This window comes from Leucoraja erinacea, chromosome 33, assembly GCF_028641065.1.
Source record: "Leucoraja erinacea ecotype New England chromosome 33, Leri_hhj_1, whole genome shotgun sequence".
Lineage (NCBI taxonomy): Eukaryota > Metazoa > Chordata > Chondrichthyes > Rajiformes > Rajidae > Leucoraja > Leucoraja erinaceus.
In genome coordinates this window covers 810,077-832,885 of record NC_073409.1, presented here as the reverse complement: position 1 = coordinate 832,885, position 22,809 = coordinate 810,077, and the positions used below count along the sequence as shown (strand labels likewise).

At 42.6% G+C, this 22,809-nt stretch overlaps 1 protein-coding gene across 1 annotated transcript in view; it reads left to right on the top strand.

Moving 5' to 3' along the window:
- efl1 (elongation factor like GTPase 1) overlaps window positions 1-22,809 on the top strand; it is a 143,526-nt gene that overhangs the window by 107,288 nt on the left and 13,429 nt on the right. The window contains 3 exon segments of the mRNA XM_055661001.1: window positions 5,946-6,732; window positions 6,734-6,965; window positions 10,699-10,883. Of these exon segments, the coding sequence (XP_055516976.1) occupies window positions 5,946-6,732; window positions 6,734-6,965; window positions 10,699-10,883 (1,204 nt within the window).

Genomic DNA, 22,809 nt, shown 5'->3' with positions numbered 1-22,809 from the left:
TCCACTGTACGACATGATCTGTACAGCAACCTCAAAAAGACATGTTTTCAACCGGGGACAAACATTCAAGGTTGGCTCCATACGAGCAGTCCAGAACATGTACTTGTAGACGGTTCATACTATCACAGCCATTTGAGATATACTGTAAGTGAAACCGACTGCTACATGACTGAAAGCAGTCCAGCCTGATCAGGTCTACAGCTTTGGAATACCATGCATGGATTCTTAAGTTGGTGCCATCGCAGCTATTTACAATATACATTAATGATTTAGATGAAGGGATTAAAAGTAACATTAGCAAATTTGCAGGTGACACAAAGCTAGGCGGCAGTGTGAACTGTGAGGAGGATGCTATGAGGATGCAGGGTGACTTGGACAGGTTGGGCGAGTGGGCAGATGCATGGCAGATGCAGTTTAATGTGGATAAATGTGAGGTTATCCACTTTGGTGGCAAAAACAGGAACGCAGATTATTATCTGAATGGTGTCGTTGGGAAATGGGGAAATACAACGAGACTGGTTCATCAGTCACTGTAAGTAAGCATGCAGGTACAGCAGTCAGTGAAGAAAGCTAATGGCATGTTGGCCTTCATAACAAGAGGAGTTGAGTATAGGAGCAAAGAGGTCCTTCTGCAGTTGTGCAGAGCCCTGGTGAAACCACACCTGGAATATTGTGTGCAGTTTTGGTCTCCAAATTTGAGGAAGGACATTCTTGCTGTTGAGGAAGTGCAGTGTAGGTACACAAGGTTAATTCTCGGGATGGCGGGACTGTCATATGTTGATAGAATGGAGTCATTGGACTAGTATACAATGGAATTTAGAAGGTTGAGAGGGTGATTTTATTGAAACATATACTATTATTAAGGGATTGGACACGCTAAAGGCAGGAAACATGTTCCTAATGTTGGGGGAGTCCAGAACCAGGGGCCAGTTTGAGAATAAGGGGTAGACCATTTAGAATGGAGATGAGGAAAACTATTTCACCCAGAGAGTTGTGACTCTATGGAATTCTCTGCCTCAGAAGGCAATGGATGCCAATTTTGTGGATGCTTTCAAGAGAGAGTTCGATAGAGCTCTTAAAGATAGCGGAGTCAAGGGATATGGGGAGAAGGCAGGAACGGGACACTGATTGTGGATGATCAGCTATGATCACAGCGAATGGCGGTGCTGGCTCGAGGGGCCAAATGGCCTACTCCTGCACCTATTGTCTATTATCTTGCTGTTGCCCTGTCCCCACTGTGCCCCAATTCCCTGAGCATTTGACCTCGTATCCTCAGTCAAATACAATCGTCTGCAACCAATTGCAACTCTAATACCTCTCCTAGCTGAACATAAACACAAGCCTCACTGCTAATTACAACACCACTTATGCCATAACCCAAACAAAGCCTTAAGGTTCTAGTTTTTGTTGTACCCTTCCATAACGTAAGTGGCAACTATCCTTACCTTCCTCCAGCCCCTGACACAGGCCCCAGCTGCCAGCATCCTCTCTTCCCCCACTCACCCTCCGTCGCCACCTCCATTATGATCTAACAACATTCTTCCACTAATTACACATACCTTGGCAGCCACGTAGAAAGGCCATTTTATTCTGAGTCCTTGGAAAGTGCTGGCTTATCTGATCAGTGTGTAAAAGCACTGAGTCACAGGACAGCTGTTACAAAATGCTGGAGTAACTCTCAGCAGGACAGACTTCTGAAGAAGGGTCTCAACCAGAAACGTCATCCACTCCTTCTATCCAGAGATGCTGACTGTCCCGCTGAGTTACTTCAGCATTTTGTATCTATCTTGGGTTTAAACCAGCATCTGCAGTTCCTTCCTACACATTTCGAACGTCTCTGTCATGTGATTTTTTAATTAATTATGAATGTTATTCGAACAGTTATGGATAACAACAAGGGAAGGATTTATCTCTGAAAGAGCAAAAACAAGTGTGGGTGAAGCTAAGCCACAAAGTTGTAAATTGTTCATATGCCACAACAGCCGTGTTATAACACTACAAACAGCAGTGAAGTATTAATTAAACCAGTGCCCCATGTCTTTCATTTGAAGTGCTTTGAGCTCCTTCCAAACCTCAGAGCTCCTAATCCTACATATCCGCAGTGTTGCTCTCCATTTCAAGCTGTGCATGTGTTAGATTCTACGAATATGCCTTACAGACATGCCATTTTAATCCTTTCCCAAATCAGCGAGATCCTGGCGGTGTGGGGCGGAGCAAGGGAGGAAGCTAGAGTTTAAACAAGGTGAACTAGCTGCCTGCTCATGATCCCGTGTCCTGCCTCTAGAGACTGTAATCACATCTTTCAGCATTCTCCTTTCCTTGGTGAATACCTACATGATTATTCTCACAATCCAATCTTTCCATCCCAAATCATTTTACTTGTTCCCTGCTGTAGCTTTTCAATGGAGGCAGTGTTATTCTTGTGGCTTTACAGATTATTTGCAAAATGGCTGTATAATCTCATGGCTTTGGCTCATCATTGAATGTTGAATACATTACAATACTGGACGTTCTTTATTCACTGCCACTGAATATTGTTGTGATGGCTTCTGTTTATCATCAGTTCACTCTGCCATGTTCATTTTCTTTCTCTTTATGAAATAATCACACCCGTACTTTGAAATTCACTACAACAAATTCCCTACATCCTTTTGTCAGACAACTTTTAAGTATTTTCAAATATTCTAAAGCTCAACATTCTATCTGGATTTTATCCACTTCATTAGCATATGTGCTAGTGACTCCTAGCTATGATTATTTCAACTGCATTTAATACAAAGTTTCAGAACAGACTTGTGTAATTCCACTGGTAACAAACACTGTGCCAAGCTGAGACAGAATTTTATGGGTTAACATAATGTGGATCCGTTTCCACTTGAATCCCACCAGAAAATTGATTAGTTCAGGTGTTGGGGTTATGGGGAGAAAGCAGGAGAATGTAGTTGAGAGGGAAAAAACACATCAGCCATAATTGAATGGTGAAGTAGGCTCGATGGGCCGAATGGCCTAATTCTGCTCCTAGAATTTATCAACAATTTAATTGTTTGAAACACATCACTTTTGGATGCAAGAAATGAGCTTCAGCAGGTTGCGCTTCTGATACTTGGTGCCGCATCTGATGATGGCTGGCTTTCTTTCTCTCTGTCACTTTCCAGCATATTAGTGATTACAGTAGAAACTATCATAGCTAGGATTCAATTATTAATGTCAATAATCATACTTGACAATAATCATATACTTCACAATAAAACTTATAATCATACTGTACAAGGATTTTATTCCCAGGAAAATCACACCCACCCTCATCCTTCTGTCGAAATATGTCCTTGTATTTCCCTGCGTTCCTATGGCGGCTACATTTAGTGCTTTGGTGAACCAGGTCTTCAGAATCCCGGGCATCTATTCCAATGTCCCCCGCTATTGGAATTAAATTTGAAATGGTGTTTTTGTGGTGGGCCAGTCATGTGTCTGAAGAAGGGTCTCGACCCGAAACACTGAGCGCTTTCCTCTGAGGGCTGTCATGGCCCACCATTCCTCCACTCTCCTGCTGCCCGTCCCGCCGAGTTACTCCAGCACTCTGTGAAACGTCGCCTATCCATGTTCTCCACAGATGCTGCCTGACCCGCTGAGTTACTCCAGCACTCTGTGAAACGTCACATATCCATGTTCTCCATAGATGCTGCCTGACCCGCCGAGTTACTCCAGCACTCTGTGAAACGTCGCCTATCCATGTTCTCCACAGATGCTGCCTGACCCGCTGAGTTACTCCAGCACTGTGTGTCCCTCTATTGATATCCTTTTCTACCACACACTTAGCACTTTGCATCCTCTGTATCCTCACATACTGTTAAATCTTGATTCGTAGGACCTAGAATCATTAATTCAATACAGTGACCCAACTTTTCTCACACAGGTTCTCTTTCTTTCGAGATTTAACTGGGAAATAAATAATCTCTGACTGATCTGTGTGTAGTTATTAATTAAAGCTTTACGGGTGGAGTGTTTTTCACTTAGGTTGATTTTCTTATGTGTGACTGCCGTGGCTTTTCATTAGTTCCCTATTAAAACAAAACAAATCTGTACTATTAATAATTCACCCAGCTCAGCTTTTAAGAGAACAACTCTTTCTTTCACATTGAAATGCTTCTACTCTTAATATTCCATCGGCGCATAATCTGTTTTCTACTTCTATCATTCTCTTTTCAGCCATCTTATCTCAACCTCCTACAGTAGAAACAAAGACCTGTGGATGCTTGTTAATACGCAAAAGGACACAGAGTGCTGGAGTAACTCAGCAGGTCAGGCAGCATCTCTGGAGAACATGGATAGGTGATGTCTGTCTGAGGAGAGAGAGTCTTCAGACAGAAGTCTGTAGAAGGGCCTCAACCTGAAACGTCGCCTATCCAATTCTCCAGAGATGCTGCCTGACCCACTCAGTTACTCCAGCACTCTGTGTCCTTTCAGCTTCTGATAGTATTGTATAGTGGAATTAAGTTGTGCATCTTTTAAGAAATGGTGTATGTTTTCTGTAAGTCTTTGCACTTGTAATATTTTCACTTTATGTCATGATAAATTGACACGATCATTTCCATCTTACAAAGGATTTTGGGATTGTATGTTTGTTTAAATGCTGGATATTTAGATCAATATTTATGCCCCTGGGTCTCCTGGCAGCTCTGGACCTGGTGGTGGTGATAGGGATGCATCATGGACTGTCAGCAGTGTAGCAGTGTCGGCAGGCAGTTTAGTTTATTGTCACGTGTACCGAGGTACTGTGAAAAGCTTTTATTGCATGCCATCCAGTAAGCGGAAAGGCAGTACATGATTACAATTGAGCCATTTACAGTACATGATAAGGGAATAACATTTAGTGCAAGGTAAAGCCAGTAAAGTCCGATCAAGAATGAGGTAGATTGGACTTCAGGACTACTCTCTTGTTGTGGTAGGATGATTCAGTTGCCTGATAAAAGCTGGGAAGAAACTGTCCCTGAATCTGGAAGTGTGCATTTTCACACTTCTTTATATTTTGCCTGATGGGAGAAGAGGGAGTGGCCGGGGTGCGACTCGTCCTTGATAATGCTGCTGGCCTTGCCAAGGCAATGGAAGGGACATTAGTTTGTGTGATGTTCTGGGCTGCGTCCACAATTCGCTGCAACTTCTTGCGGTCTTGGATGGAGCTGTTCACAAACCAAGTTGTGATACATCCTGATAAAATGCTATGGTGCTCTCTCTGGGCATGTGGGATGTTGTTGTAATCACAGCATTCCCCGCGGGCGTGGAGAGACCAGTGGTACCCAGGTGAGAGGTCAGTCATGATGATCTTATTGAATTGCAGTGCAAGCTCAAGGGTCTGTGTGTCCTTTGCCTCCTCCAGTTCCTGATACTCTTGAATAGATCTTATGCACAGGACCTTTCATCTTGTTCAACCAATATCTTATCTAAGCTCCACACACATCTATGAAACCAGTTTTGAGTAGCAACACATGGGAAGGATTAACATTAATTAAGTTGCAAGCCATTTTTACATTAATGTACCATGTAAAGTGATGCTCATGTACACTAATAATCTTGGGTGGCATTCTGTAATTTCATGGATTACCCATCTTGAATGATGAATATTGCAATTCTAACACAACACAAATAACGTTAAAGTGGTTTCCCTGGCAGATCTCAACCTGAACAAAGTTTATTATGATCTGCACAATGTGGCCTCGACACCTTCATTTAGCTTGCAAGTAAAGAATCTTATAGAGAAACCACCCCAATCTCCAAACCCCTTGAGACACCAGTAGTGACCATTCTTCAAACATTGACATCCTTCCCACCAGTCTTTATTCCATCTGCTATGTGATTTAATGCCTAATTTATACTGAAGCTTCTTGTGTGTTATCGTCACAAAAGTTATGATTGATATTACATCTCCCCGTCGTCTTTTCTCGTTGTAGATTTGCAAAGATTGAAATCAGTTCATCATCGCCAATTGTTCCATTCAGAGAGACCATTATCCGACCACCAAAGATGGACATGGTGAATGAAGACATCGGCACTCAGCAAAAGGTGGCTGTCATTCACCTAAAGAAGGAAGATCAGAGTAAATATCCTGAAGGTTTTGGTGTGGATTCTGATGGACTTGTCACGTTGAATACTCCCAACAAGTTGGCGACTATCAGCGTGAGGGCCTTGCCACTTCCAGAAGTGGTAACTCAGTTACTTGAAGAAAATTGTGATCTGATTCGTGCAATGGAACACTTCAACCTATCGGTCAAAGAAGGCAGAGAAGTTCAAGAAATTAACTCCACAACTCTTGAAGCGATCAGGATGTTTAAGCAAAAGCTGGAGGAGAATTTAGTTGGCCGGAAATGGAGAAATGCAGTCAACCAAATGTCATCATTTGGACCACGGCGTAATGGTCCCAACATTTTACTGAATGGGTTAAAAGACTATGAAAGGCCGTCGATGTGGCAGTGCCTTGACAAAAGCAGCAGGGATTTAGGAGCCTACAGGGACTTTGACAACAGTATAGTCAGTGGATTTCAACTGGCGGCTCTTTCAGGCCCTATCTGTGAAGAGCCTCTCATGGGCGTTTGTTTCATCCTGGAAAAATGGGACATGAGTTATAAAGAGCAGCAGTTTGTTCAAACTCACCATCATTCTCCCACCGAAGGACAGACATCTAAAACTGAAGTGTGTCAGGAGATAACCTCAAAAGAAAATAGCCTATCTAACTTGAACCCCTGTGTTGGAAAGTTCAGAAGCTCAACATGGTCAGATCGAGACTCCAGCCAAGAGTTCAGAGGCTGGACATTGTAACTCTGAAGTGGTGGTCATGGATTGCTATGGCCCTTTCTCAGGCCAGCTCATTGCCACCATGAAGGAAGCTTGTCGCTTTGCCTTTCAAGCTAAACCACAGCGGTTAATGACAGCGATGTATACATGCGAAATTATGACCACGGCAGAAGTGTTGGGTAAGGATTGTTAGAAACTAATTCATCTGTTTCATATTGAAATCTATCGTAAGAAAGGCGGTCAAGTTAAAAGAATTGTATCAGGATTCGCTTGCACTGTGTTGGAGGTACCTGTGCTGTATCATAGAAACATAGAAACATAGAAATTAGGTGCAGGAGTAGGCCATTCGGCCCTTCGAGCCTGCACCGCCATTCAATATGATCATGGCTGATCATCCAACTCAGTATCCCGTACCTGCCTTCTCTCCATACCCTCTGATCCCCTTGGCCACAAGGGCCACATCTAACTCCCTCTTAAATATAGCCAATGAACTGGCCTCAACTACCCCTCTGTGGCAGAGAGTTCCAGAGATTCACCACTCTCTGTGTGAAAAAAGTTCTCCTCATCTCAGTTTTAAAGGATTTCCCCCTTATCCTTAAGCTATGACCCCTTGTCCTGGACTTCCCCAACATCAGGAACAATCTTCCTGCATCTAGGCTGTCCAACCCCTTAAGTATTTTGTAAGTTTCTATAAGATCCCCTCTCAATCTCCTAAATTCAAGAGAGTATAAACCAAGTCTATCCAGTCTTTCTTCATAAGACAGTCCTGACATCCCAGGAATCAGTCTGTAACTGATATAAGCTCCTGACATAAGCTCCCAATTGGTGCAGATTCATGAACTGATTCCAGAAATAATCATGATATATAACAGCCATGCCTACTTACTGCAAGGATAGTTCTTCAACTTGTGATGAGCTGAACCTGTTTTTTTCCATTGTGTCCTATTTTTTTTTACTTTCTTCATTATGGTACCTGGACATCTAACAGCAATTAATCTGCCTTGATAAAGCATATGGAGCAACACAAATCTAAATTGCATCTATTTTAATGGGAGGAGCATGATTAATAAATGATTAGCACAGGGGATATAATATTGTTTTTATCAGGAACATCGGTGAAAGAGAAGCAAGAGAAAGAAAAAGAACGCTAGATTATAAAATCAATAATGATTGGGTTTGGGGCAGGAAGCTGGGAATGAGAATGGAAAAGAAGTGATGTTTCATTAATTAAGAAGTCCATGACTATAGCAATGGGGGAGATTACCCAAGAAACTTCCTCAAATATTGGTACAGATTAGTAGCAAGAAGGGGATGATCACATGGTGAAGACTGCTAACAATCAGTAACTAGAGGAGCAGCAAGGTAGGCAAACCACAGAGAGGACTGAGAATAATAGGATTTATGCAGTGGGGAATTTCAACCTCATATTAACTGCTTTAGCGTTAAAGCTCAGAGGGAGATCATTTTTAAAGCGCGTCCGAGAGCTTTTTGAGCCAGATGTTGTACATCCTTGGAGTGTGGGAGGAAACCGAAGATCAGGGAGAACGTACAAACTCCATACAGACAGCACCCGTAGTCAGGATCGAACCCGTGTGTCTGACACTGGAAGGCAGTAGGTCCACCACTACGCCACAGTGCCGCCCTAGTAATTTAACCTCATAATTTGAAGAAAATTGTTAGCCACTTGAATTTTTCCCAGTACTTAGATGTACAACCTGTAATATCTTCCTTCCACTCCTCTACATTACACCTTCTGTTGAAAGCTGTGTCTGTGTTTGTGCTGTCACTAGACACAGTTATTCCATCTGCTGAGTTGGCCGGCCTCCCGTCCAACTAATACTTCACATTTACAATTCTCATCCTTGTATTGGAAGCCCCCTGTGGTTTTGCTTCTCTGGATTTCCACTTAGACACTCCTCTCAGGGTTCTATGTTTCCTACATTTGGTTCATGTGCATCCTCTATTTACATGACTCCACATTGGTGGCTGTGTCAGCGGCTGTGAAGGCTGTAAATGTTGAAAATCACTTCCAAAATATCCTGTAGTGAAACTCGGAGTAATCTAGCGAGTCAGGCAGCCTCTGTGGAGAGAATGGATAGGTGATGTTTTCGGTCAGGACCCTTCTTCAGACTACCCAAATTGTCACCTACACATTCCCTCCACAGATGCTGCTTGACTCGCTGAGTTACTCCAGCTCTTTGTGTTTTTCTCAGGTTTACAGCATCTGCAGTTCCTTGTGTCCTCAAAGTCTCCTTGGTTCTGGACCATTCCTGTTATGGCACTGCGTAAAATTTACCATCTAGACCAGGTGTTTAAAGATCATTACAAATGTGTCTTTGGCCTGGTGTTGCTGTTATTCTCATGATGCTCTTATACTGGACTAATCTTTGGAAGTCTCTTTAACTGGAAGTCTCCATAATTTAAGAAGTAGCGCGCGAGGAGGGGGGTAAGGGGGAATTTAAGGGAGGCAGAGAGACTTTTGGTCGGAGAGGCGGGGAGCGGGCAATGCCTTACCGGGTCGCCGTGCAGTAAGCTCCGGAGCGCTGTGGCCGCCGCCTCCCAACATCGCGTAGCTGGTGCTGCGGGCGTCCGGCCGCGGGCGGCGACTGGTTGTAGCTCCGAGCCCCGGCCACAGGGGTACCCCTGGCTGCACGGCGCTCCAAATCCAGCGCCGCCCGTGGCTGGACGCCCGCAGCCCCAGCTCCGCGATGTTGGGAGGCGGCAGCCACAGCGCTCCGGAGCTTACTGCACGGCGACCCGGTAAGGTATTGCCAGCTCCCCGCCTCTCCGACCAGGTAGGGGACTGAGAATTAACGTTTCCCCCTTCACCCCCCTTCACATAAAAGCCCTCCAAACTAACTGACTAACATTTAAGCAATGATTTACAGATGTTTAAGTGTCTCCCCGGTCTCCGGGGAGGAGGCAGCCGCTACAGTAGTACAGACCTGGGTTGACCGTGGGTCGTTTCGGGTCAAGTTTGGCGCCAAACGCGAGCTCTAGTATGCAGATGACATCCTGGAAAAATGTTCGGTTTTCAGAGCTTTTTGGTTTCCGGAATTTCGGATATAAGGTTGTACACCTGTATTCCTAAAGCAACAAAGGAGTTTTTCAAAGCTAAAAAATGGTCAATTCCTGAGTGGCCAAGTCAATCACCCAATCTGAACCCAATTTAGCATGCTTTTTATATGCTGAAGAGAAAACTAAACGGGATTAGCCCCCAAAACAAGTATTGGTGATGTCCATGAATCACAGACTTCTACCAGTCATTGCATGCAAAGGAAATGCAACAAAATACTAAACATGACTACTTTCATTTGCATGCCATTGCTGTGTCCCAAACATCATGGTGCCCTGAAATGGGGGGACTATGTATAAACACTGCTGTAATTTCTACATGGTGAAACCAAAATGTATAAAAATGGCCTTTATTAAAATCTGACAATGTGCACTTGAACGACATGTGATTTTTTTTCAATTACAAATCTCAAATTGTGGAGTACAGAGGCAAATAAAGAAATTGTGGGTCTTTGTCCCAAACGTTATGGAGGGCACTGTGAATACATTAGGGTCAGCAGGAGGTTTACAACTGCGGATCTCAATATCAATAAAGTGAACTCATTATTTATTAGGTACATTTTAAACTTCTCAGCTTGGCTGCTTAGTGTGTTTTGGAGAGTACAAACTTTGACAAATCTATGTCAAGCACACACTAACACTTAGTTCTAGTGTGAAATGTTGATTCTGAATTTAAATAGCTTTTATCATGGAGAAATATATGTTATACCTTAAACTGAGCATTTAATTGATGGTTTTATTGTATGCCATTTCTTCAGAGGCTATTTTGTGTTGAATTGCATCTCTAAATATTTAAGGAAATCATGTTTTAAAATGATTCTCCCTGTGCTTCCTCAGGTCGAGTCTATGCAGTCCTGTCCAAACGTACAGGCCGGGTGTTACAGGAAGAGATGAAGGAGGGGACAGAAATGTTCATCATCAAGGCGGTTTTACCAGTTGCAGAGAGCTTTGGTTTTGCTGACGAAATCAGGAAACGGACCAGTGGCCAAGCCAGCCCACAGCTCGTGTTCAGTCACTGGGAGGTAGAGTATCAAACCCCGCCCCACTGCGTGGGTTTATAATGTCCTGCAGAAAGGCTCGACTGTTTCAAACATTCATCAATGGGCATGATGCACAGTACCACTTTAAACAGAATTCCTCATCTTGAAGCCCTTAAAGTTTAGGACTTAAAAGTGAAACTTGCTCTTACATCGGGCCTTTCATGATTTCAAGATGCCTTCAAAGCATTATGTTTTACATTATAATTCAATGCTCAGGACTGACTGGTTTCACACAGGAAAGTCATAGATATTGTGTAACATAGGAACAGGCCCCTCAGCCCACTGCATCTATGCTGGCCATCATGCTTATCTAATTTAATCCCACTCGATTGCATTAATCCCATACTCTTCCTCGCCCAGATATTTCAAACTGCGGCCCAGGTACCTCTTGAATACTGTTGCTGTTCCTGTCTCCACTGCCTCCTTTATTTTTCCAAAAATAAGCGTTGTGCAGAATACTAAATATATCTACAAAATGAGAACAGTGCAAATTCATTTCATTAATAGCCTAAGGTGGACACAAAATGTTGGAGTAACTCAGCGGGACAGACAGCATCTCTGGAGAGAAGGAATGAGTGACGTTTCGGGTCGAGACCCTTCTTCAGTCTGATCATTAAAGCCTGCTTCAGCTTCTTTATGTTCCAAATAGTGCCTTCTTTCCAAATCACTTACTAATGACCCAAGTTTGTTTCGTTTTGTCCATTCAGAATTTCACATCATTCAATCTCGATAATTTTCATCCTTGTTTTCATCTTAATACAAATATTAGTACGCCAGCTCCAAAAGCCTTTGTCCCTTTCACTGAAATATAGTTGTTCAGTTCTGTTAGTGCTTTCAAGAATAGAAAAATAAATAGCACCTACATTCAATGGTTTGTCACATTTACTTGATTGAAAGATAGATACAACAAGGAAACAGGCCCTTCAGCACTCCAACCATCCATGACCCCTTCACACTAGTTCCATGTTATCCCACTTTCTCATCTGTACCCTACATACCAGGGCTAATTTACAGAGGGCCAATTAGCCACACGCGTTTGAGATGTGGGAGGAATCCAGAGCACCCGGAGGAAACCCAAAGAGAGAAAGTTCACACTCCATTCAGACAGCACCCAAGGTCAGGATAGAACCAGCGCTGTAAGGCAGCAGCTCTACCAGCTGTGTCACCAGGTCGCCCTTCATGAGTCTTCTTACAGGTACAACCTCCTCTTCCACATAACACAGTTGACTAAAGAATATCAAGAAAAACTGTTTATAGTTATGAATTTTTAATTAACTCTTAGTTATCAATGTATTTAATGGCACTCCAAGTTCAGATATAACAACATTTATGCTGTAATGCACTTGTTTTGTGAACTTATGAGATCATCTGGTTGGTGATTTGTCCTGGACATAAGGAGGAGGTAAATTAAGTTAGTTATTGTGCTTATCTGTACTCCTCATGTGCTGAAAAGTATTCATCAAGACGCTGCTATTAAGGCAATTTATCCCACAGCACTGTAGCCCTGAGCCTAAGATCTGTCAACATGGGAACAAGATAACAATCTTTGTCGGGGATTTAAAAATAGTTTTCATCACAGTTACCTCCATGATGTTTGGGACAAAGACCCATCATTTATCTATTTCCCTCTGTCATTTCTAAATGGTGAAACCAAAATGTATAAAAATTGCCTTTATTAAAATCTGACAATGTGCACTTTAACCACATGTGATTATTTCTATTACAAATCTCAAATTGTGGAGTACAGAGGCAAATAAAAGAATGATGGGTCTTTGTCCGAAACATTATGGAGGGCACTGTATTTCTGTAGACTGAAATGTACATTGACAGCTCTGTCTTTTTATTATTTGCCTAGATAATTTTAATACTCGCCTATTGTTGCCACTCTTATTAGAATAAGCGAGTTCGGTATTCTGAAAAACACAAGGAATGATGGCCATTCGCGATAAAGAAAAAGCGAATTTTCGTGGCCACTAACTGCGTATATCTCAGATAAGTAAGGCAGAGAGATAGATTCTTGATTAGTACGGGTGTCAGGTTATGGGGAGAAGGTGGGAGAATGGAGTTAGGAGGGAGAGCTAGATCAGCCATGATTAGAAATCGAGGAGATCAGGTCTCAGCGTTGCCACCTTTGTTTCAGTCAACGTGGATCTGTGATCTTTTCAGTCATTGCATGGTGAAAAGTGTCCAACATTGCAATGATGGAGTCTTACTTTCCACATCTGGATATTGTCAGGATGCAGGCTTTTGAGCTAACTAGCAAAGTGAAGTAACCACTGTCTGCCAATGATAGGGAAGTCTTTTGAAGTGGTAATTAAAAGTAGCAGACAACAGGGACATGAGTAGGAAGGAACTGCAGATTGCTGGTTTAAATCGAAGATAGATACAAAAAGCTGGAGCAACTCAGTGGGTCAAACAACATCTCTGGAGAAAAGGAATAGGTGATGTTTTGGATCGAGACCCTTCTTCAAACTGAGAGTCAGGGGAAAAGGAAAGGAGAAAAAAGACAGTGATGTAGAGACATTTAGAACAAATGAATGGAAGATATGCATGAAAACAACGGTGATAAAGGAAACAGGCCATTGTTAGCTGTGGCCTAGGTGAGAATAAGTACAGACCGTAATGGGCCTGTCCCACTTGGCGATTTTTTAAGCAACTGCCGGCGACTGTCATAGTCGTAGCAGGTCGCCGAAAAACCGGCGACAACTTGCGTCGTCCTGGCAACAACCTCCGTCAGGAGGTCAGATTCAGATTCAAGTTTAATTGTCATTGTCAGTGTACAGTACAGAGACAACGAAATGCATCAATTGGCATCAAACCCATTGTCGCCGAAACATTTTCAACATGTTGAAAATTTAGCGGTGACCAGAAGGACGCTACGACTTTTTGCGTGACTGAGGAGACGACTCCCGGAGACCACCCGCGAACATGTGGCGGCAAACTAGTCGCCTGTAGTTGCCTAAAAAATCGCCTAAGTGGGACAGGCCCATTAGACTCAGCAAGACAACTTTGAAGCTGGTACGACTTGGGTGGAGGGGAGGGATGTGGAGAGGGGGATTACAAAGGTTACTTGAAGTTAGAGAAATCAATATTCATACCCTCTACTTTCCCTCTACTAACAGTGACATGTATTGGCTGATAACAATATATTCTGCAGTATTTGCATACTTGCGTAAGGAGAGCAGTGATTTTTCCATTCTCACAGCTATCTCCTTGAAATAATCCACTCAATAATCTTGGGATTGTCTTTCGTTGCTAACGCTTTAGTTTAGTTTATTGTCATGTGTCGTAAGGTACAACAAAAAGCTTTTGTTGCGTGCTAAACAGTCAACGGAAAGACAATACATGATGACAGTCGAGCCGTCCACAGTGTACAGATACATGATAACTGGAATAGCGTTTAGTGCAAGGTAAAGTCTAGTAAAGTCCGATTAAAGATAGTCCGCGGGTCTCCAATGAGGTAGATAGTAGCTCAGGACCGCTCCTGAATACCAGATCTATTTTCTTTTATATTTTGTCATGCAAGGATATGTATTTGAAAGGGAGAAGAGTTGATGTTGTAATACAAAATATGATGGGAGCAAGGCTTAGCCATTCTTTGCCTTAAAACCAGCTGAATCATGCCTCATCAGTATCAATAAATCAACCTCAGTTGCCCACCTCATTTCATAATAGGACATCAAGTGCTGGAGTAACTCAGCGGGTCGACTCCAGCACTTTATATCCTTTTATGTAAACCTGCATCTGCTGTTCCTTGTTTCTACACCTTGGCTCCATAAGCACCTTCCCCAACAAAAATCTATTAATCGTCAACATACAAGTTCCAATTTTCCCCAGATTATCACTTTTTGGGGGGAGTTTAATTCCTGATTACTATTGCTGCAGGAACTGAAGTAAATGTTCCTGATCTTCCTTCTAACAGCCAGCATTAATCTTCTGATCATGTCTTCCTGTTTTAGATTTCCCCTTGGAACTAAATAGTTCCCTTTTCCCTATAAATCTTTTTGTATGATTTTATATGCATCAGTGAACTTTCTTGCTGTCTTAAAAGTTTGTGATTTGGATATCCTATCACGAAGTGCAATGTATTTATGTGCTCAGTGAATGGACAAATGATGGATATAGAGCATTGAGACAGGCATCTGTATACAATGGATGACTCAAGATCCTTCCCTGATGTTCAGTCCTGTCTGCATGGTCAGTGGATGAACCAAGCTATTTTCCAAAGTTGGCCTTCATAGAATGTGTGAGGGCTGATTTGATATTATTCCCAAAAGCTTTTCTTAGAAGGGCCCCATGCTGTAGAGTGTGGGATAGTGAATGACCAATATATATATATATATAATAGGCCTCTTAACTTGGTTATGATGCATTTAGCTATGGGCTCCAAATTTATATTTAATAAATCAAAAAGTTCAAAAAGACATTTTCTAATTAAATGAATGAACTAATATCAAAGATCAGAGAAACCTTTGAACCACAGACAGGAAAACAAACAATGCAGTCTTTATCGCAGGGATCTTTCTGCTTCACTAGTTCTACATTAATAGTTTTGCAAAGTTCGGGTTTCTGAGGTCTCCCGGAAATCTGCAAATCAATTCCATTCATTTTAAGTTTTAGAAGGTACAGATGGGCTTCTTCCAACCAATCTTTGCCAAGGAATGCTCGATGGCCCATTAAACAGGACAGTAAAGAAACTTCACTCATCTTGCTACAAGTGCTGTTTCTCTAGCCATGTGCATGTGTTTGCCACAATGTGGGATGCCCAGCTGATGTCTGGTAACTCAGCAGCTGTCCAGACCCAGCTTTAGAGTGCATTTGCTTCTACAAATCAAAGGAATTTTATACTGTAGCAGAACCATTTTCTCTTCATGTTACAAACCAATTCAGATGTCATGTTCCTTTTTCCGAAGCCTGAGTCTTTTCTGAGTGAAGAAGGGCATTGACCCGAAACGTCCCCCATTCCCTCTCTCCAGAGATGCTGCCTGTCCCGCTGTCTTTGGTGTAAACCAGCATCTGCAGTTCCTTCCTTCGCATTCCTTTTTGGGTGTATAATGCTAAAGCGTAGAAGATGTGTTCAGTTGCCAAGTTTTCAAAAATTATTTCCTGTTACTTGGTTTTATGAGATCCAACTTTATACACGTAGCCTGTCTGTGCAGTGTTAGTGCTCATTGAATCATATATCAGAGGAGACCATTTGGCCCATCGTAGCTATGTTTATGTGGCTCTCTGAAAGAACGTTCCCTTGAAGGGTTTCGGCCCGAAACGTTGCCTATTTCCAATTTTAACCTGTTTTTTTTTTTTTTGTTACATCTGGTTTTTTTGTGTCTGTGCTCACTTGACTTTTAAAAGTTCCCAGGGGACATGATTGGTGAAACTGAGCTCTTTGCCTATTTTTGTCAATTATTTTATGACTGTGACTTCACTTGGAAAATTGACTGATATTTGCCGGGATATTCAGCAGCTGCCCTTGCACGAGGGCAAACTCTGAGATATTATAGCCAGAAACCGTCCATTTAAAGCACAAGGATCATGGAGTTATACGGCAGGTAAACAGGTCCTTCAGCCCAATTTGTCCATGCCAACCAAGATGTCTGTCTCATTTTGAATGAGTGCCTGAAGAAGGGTCTTGGCCCAAGATGTGGCCCATCCCTTCTCTCCAGAGATCCATCTCAACATCTCAGTCATGCCAGTGAGTGCTGTGTTCACTCTGTGTTCCGTCTTGAGGTGCAGTCCCACCTAGAAATCACATACTCAAATCAGTACAGTGACTATGGAGGCTCCCTGATGGCTGCTGTGATTCAATTTCCAAGCACTTCCAGCAAGGCAGCATTTTTCCTGTAGAACTAGGCTTCTAGGCTTCATATATATGATATAAGAAGCTCATCCCTAATGGTTTTGCTGCTCACATGTAGACTGGTTCCCGGCCAAATCACCTAAGGACATCATCGTACCTGTAGTTGGAACAGTAATGGTTACAACACTTACTTGTCACTGTGGCTTTTGATCAACTAGCTATGAAAGCTGCAGAATTAATTACATTTCAATCCTTTAACTTACTGGCCTTCTGAAACGAATAGGAAATGATGATAGTGTTTTACTAAAACAATTCATGGTTCCCAGTTTGACGCCAGGCTCGACAGGGCTTTGATGTTGTGACATTTAGGCATTAGTTCTGGTGACCATGGGCATCATCCATGTGTGTCAATGGTCCTTATTAATCATTCTTTCTATGACACTCTAGGCAGCAGCGATAGAGTGGCTGAAGAAAGGTTTTGGCCCGAAACGTTGCCTATTTCCTTCGCTCCATAGATGCTGCTGCACCCGCTGAGTTTCTCCAGCACTTTTGTGTACCAACAATAGTTACTTCATGTTAGTTACTGCAGGATATACTTCAGTTGTTGCGACTGGTCATTAATGCTGGTCTTGTAGTAAGGCCTTCTCTCACCTGTTTCAACATCTGCAGATCTGCCCATTCATGTACCTACTCAGCATACATCAACTTTATCAGCCTTTAAATTGTGTCATTGTGTCATCCTATTCCCCATGTATTTCAAAGTAGAGCTATCATGACCAAGCAGAAAAACAGCCATTTGTAGTTTACTTTCCTTGTTTTCCTCTTTCCCACTTTATCCATCACTCCTCCTTTCTCAACGATGCTCTCGGATATTCTATCTTCACGATTCCCAATCCTTCAGCTTGTGCACATTAAACACAGCACCTGGTTTATTCCACTGACAGCACTGGAAACAAGGTGCAAGATGACTGTGGAATCTAATGCTACCTGTTTCGTAGTGCCACCTGTGAGGGGTTTCTACTTTTTTGTTTTCACTACTCTTCTGCTGCTGTCCGAAGCTTGCTTGTTCTTACACAAACATCTAGCTTCTACCCTTGCCCATCTCATCATCCCTTGAAGCACTCACTGAACCAATTGTTGCTATCTCCCAATAAGTCAACCCATGGTCTATCTTCTCCCAGTCCTGTTGCATAGACCATAAAATATCGACCAGTGCAGCCCAGGAAAAGGTCCTTCAGCCCTCCATGTCTGTGCTAGCCATGATGCCAGTCCAACTCACCCCATCTGCTGATCCCTCCATTCCCTGCCTACTCATGTGTCTGTCTAAATGCTATTGCATTCTGCTTGTACCACCTCCAAACACATACCACTCCCTGAGTAAACAAACATATCTTGTCTCGTACATCTCCTTTACATTTCCACTGGCTCAGCTTAATTCTGTGCCAACTGGGATTTATCATTTCCACCCTGGGGAAAAGACACTGACTAGCTAATTCTTTCATAATTTAATATGCTTACATCAGATCTCGTCACAACCTCTTCATTGTGTTAACTCTCCCTAACAGTCCAGGCAACATCCAGGCCCACTAAGTCCGTGCCGAACTGTGATCACCCGTACACTCACACTGTCCTACACACTAGGGGCAATTCACAGAAGCCAATTAACCTACAAACCTGCATGTCTTTGTAGTCTGGGAGAAAACCGGAGCACCCGGGGAAAACCCATGCAGTCACCGTGAGAATGTAAAAACTCCTTGCAGACAGCACCCGTAGTCAGGATCGAACCTGGATCTTTTGTGTTGTAAGGCAGCAACTCTACTGCTGCGCCACCGTGCTGAGAATGTATATATTTGTGTTTGTAAAGTATGCAACTTGGGGTTTATTTATCCTTTCTATTGCCACATGGAAGAAAGAATTAATGGGCAGTATTTACAGATTTATCTTGGTTCTGGGTGTTGGTCACATTTCACTTTCAGTTCGGCTCTTTGTTCTTTTGCTGCATGTTCTTTTTTAAACATAATTAAATGTCTTAAACTCAATAGATCTGTGAAGTGAGCAGAGCTATAATGTAATGTTGAGTATGATTCAGACATTGAAATGCAATGTGCTTTACATTGCCCACATAGCCAAGCCATACAGCAGTGGGATTTTTTCCAGATGTTCGCTTTTATTGATGTGAAAATTCGGAAGAGGCACGTTTTCAAAACTATTTCAGATCCGGTTACATGCTTTGATTGTGGTATCCAATAGCCTAAACAATTTCCTATTCAGTTGCATTATATCATTGTGGCAACAGTACTTAATAACTCTACAAGCAAGTTTATTTTTCTACCACACTGAGCCTTGAAAGTGAAATGCTTTATTATACAAATTGGAGTGAATCACTTGTTGAAAATCAAAGAAAACACCTCCAAAAGTAATAAATTGCGGGGAAAAATGCAGATGCCATGCCAAACGGGAGCAAAGTTTAAAATATATAATTGGTTTAATATCACTACCAGCACATTTGTTTTTGTTTTAGTTTTAGTTTAGTTTTAGAAATACAGCGTGGAAACAGACCCTTCAACCCACCAAGTCTGCATTGATCATCGATCACCTGTACACTAGTTCTATGTTATCCTAGTTTTACACCCTACACACGAGGGGCAATTTACAGGAGCCCATTAACCTACAAACCTGAAAGCCTTTGGAATGTGGGAGGAAACCGGTGAAAACCCAAGTGGTCACGGGGAGAATGTAGAAGCTCGACCCAGGCCGCACCCGTAGTCAGGATGGAATCCAGGCACTATGAGGCAGGATGGAATCCAGGCACTATGAGGCAGGATGGACCCCGGGTCCCAGGCACTATGAGGCAGGATGGACCCCGGGTCCCAGGCACTATGAGGCAGGATGGACCCCGGGTCCCAGGCACTATGAGGCAGGATAGACCCCGGGTCCCAGGCACTATAAGGCAGGATGGACCCCGGGTCCCAGGCACTATGAGGCAGCAACTGCACCACTGTGCCACCCTAATGTTTTAATCTTGCAAAGCTTCTGATTGTGTATTACCCATTGTAAGCATCATTGGCTATACATCATCCCCTGTAATCATAAACCATTCACAATATAATAATGTCATTAGTACATAGAATACACAACCGTATAGCACAAGAACACAATGTCTGTGCCGAACATGATACCGTTAAACTGATCTCATCTGCCTGTATATCATCCATATCCCTCCATTCCCTGCACTTCCATGCGCCTATCTAAAAGCCTCTTAAACACCACTATCATATCTGCCTCCACCACCACCTCTGACAATGTGTTTCAGGCCCCTACTACACTTTGTGTAAAAAAAACCCTTCACCGCACATCTCCATAAAACTTTTCCCCACTCGCCTTACAGCTCTGCTCTCTAGTGTTGGACATGTCCACTCTGGGGGGGAAAAGATTTTGACTGTCTACTATATCTACGCCTCTCACAATCTTATACACTTCCATCATGACTCCTCTCACTCATCCTCTGACATTTCAGACAAAACAATCCAAGTCTATCCAACCTCTCCCTGTAGCTGAAACCTTCTAATTCTGGCAGTATTCCAGTGTTTCAGCGTTCAAACTCCTCAGCGGCCTTGCAGCATCCTTAATCAATTGTGGCACAGTGGTAGAGTGAGCACCAGAGACCCGGGGTCCATCCTGACTACGGGTGCTGTCTGTGTGGAGTTTGTACGTTCTCCCCCTGTCCTGCATGGGTTTTCTCCGGGTGCTCCTGTTTGCTCCCACACTCCAAAGATGTGCAGGTTTGTAGGTTAATTGGCTTTGGTAACATTGTAAATTGTCCGTGGTGTGTAGGATAATGTTAGTACGAGGTGATCGCTGGTCGGCACGGACTCGGTGGGTCGAAGGGCCTCTTTCCACACTGTATCTCTAAAATAAACTAAACATCATTATGGGTTTAAATGAAAAACATGTTTTACGATTTTGATTGCTTGCTTTGATAAGTTAACAGAGAAGGTGGGTAGGAACAATGAGTTGATATTATGTTTATGGACTTTAAAAATGTATTTGATAAATAATCACCTGTTGGACTGATTAGCAAAAATAAACAACAAAAGATAAAAGAGTACTACTAACATTATGGGTATATAATCAGTGGAATACGAGAAAATAATTTCTTATGACTGTTCACAAGGTTTATTTTCAAGTGGCCTATACAGTCGGGTTCCTTAAGACTCATGTGGGATTAGGGTTGGGTTTAGTGTTCATTATTGGCACGGACTTGAAAGTGCTGTGAAGAGTGGTACGTGTTCCCGGGGACTAGTACAGCCTCGTGGCAGGTGATATTATACACTGAAGAGCAGGTTCAGTGGAACAATCGTAAGTGGGGGCATAAACACAGAGATCTGAGAATGCTTGCACAAAACCTTTGAAGGTTTTCAGCATGGAATATCAGCTAATAATAGCAGCTAATAAAACATATGGGACTGGAGGTTTCATGAATAATGGCATAGAGAACAAAAGCCAGGAAGTTTTGCTGAAACTATATGAAACCACCAATTAAGCCCAGTTGAAGTACATGAAGAGATTGCAGTATGTAAAATAAATTATTGAAATACTTCCATGGAGAACAAAATAAATAAATAGAGATGATTTAATAGAGCATTTAAAATCACAATGTGCTTAGATAAGTTAAATAAATGAAGATAAATTGTACCCAGGTTACAGGACCAGGAATCATATTGCATAGTGATTGGTAAAACAACTAGATGTGACATAATATAATGTTCCACAAGAGTGTTTAGTATTGGGAAAATGTTGCCTGCTAGATTGATGGAAATGCATTCAACTGTACCTTCTATGCGGATTGGACAAATACTTCAAGAAAACAACTGCAGTGAGTTGGAAAGAAAGCTGGTAAACTGAGCGAACCTGATTCCCCAACAACAGATTCAGCGCAGAGAGTGCTGTGATGCACCTTCCACTCTGCCTCGTTCTCATAGTACTGCAGACAGTTTTGTCCTGAAATACCTGCTCCAGTCTGAAGTGAAGCTTGAAGGCACAGTTTTCTAATTCAAAGAGAATCCTATCGGTCAGTAAAGACTGGCACCTGCAAAGAGAGAAACATTCCAAGAGAGAGCTAGATAGGGCTCTTAAAAATAACAGAGTCAGGGGATATGGGGAAAAGGCAGGAATGGGGTACTGATTGGGGATGATCAGCCATGATCACATTGAATGGTGATGCTGGCTCGAAGGGCCGAATGGCCCACTCCTGCACGTATTGTCTATTGTCAAAAGGAGCCATATGCTGTGTATATGTGCTGTGTACCGTGTGTACGCTGGAGGACGTGCTGATGGAGATGTCGATTAGTGAAGCTTTCCAATGTGTGTACAACCTTTCAGCTAATGGAATTAGGAGGAAGTTTTGCTACATCCAGTCAAAGGACCACCTCTGGAGATGTATGTCATGTGTTGGGAACTGCACCTAAGAAAGGAATTTGTAATCTTTAAATAAGTTAAATGCAGATTCATTTAAAGCATTTCCAGAACTCCAATGTTTAAGAAGGAACTGTAGATGCTGGAACAATCGAAGGTAGACAAAAATGCTGGAGAAACTCAGTGGGTGAGGCAGCATCTATGGAGTGAAGGAATGGGTGACGTTACATTCTCCAGCATTTTTGTTTACCTTCCAGAACTCCAATGGTTGGATTACAACAAGGGACTGCAAATATTGGGTTTATATTCCATAAAACATTAATGGTTTTGAGGTGATTGAGCTTTGCTGGTTCTTGAAAGTAATTGACAGGGCATTTAGAGAGACTGGTGTGGCATATTTAGTTTAATTTAAAGATAGAGATATAATGGATACAGGCCCTTCGGCCCACCGAGTCTATGCCAACCAGCGATCCCCGCACACTAACCTACACACAAAGGACAATTTACAATTTTACCAGAAGCCAATTTACCTACAAACCTGTACGTCTTTGGAGTGTGGGAGGAAACTGGCGCACCCTGAGAAAATCTACGCAGACAGCCGTACAGACAGCACCCGTAGTCAAGATCGAACCCAGATCTCTCGCACTTTAAGGCAGCAACACTACCACTGTGCCACCTTGCCGCCCTGAACAGAAG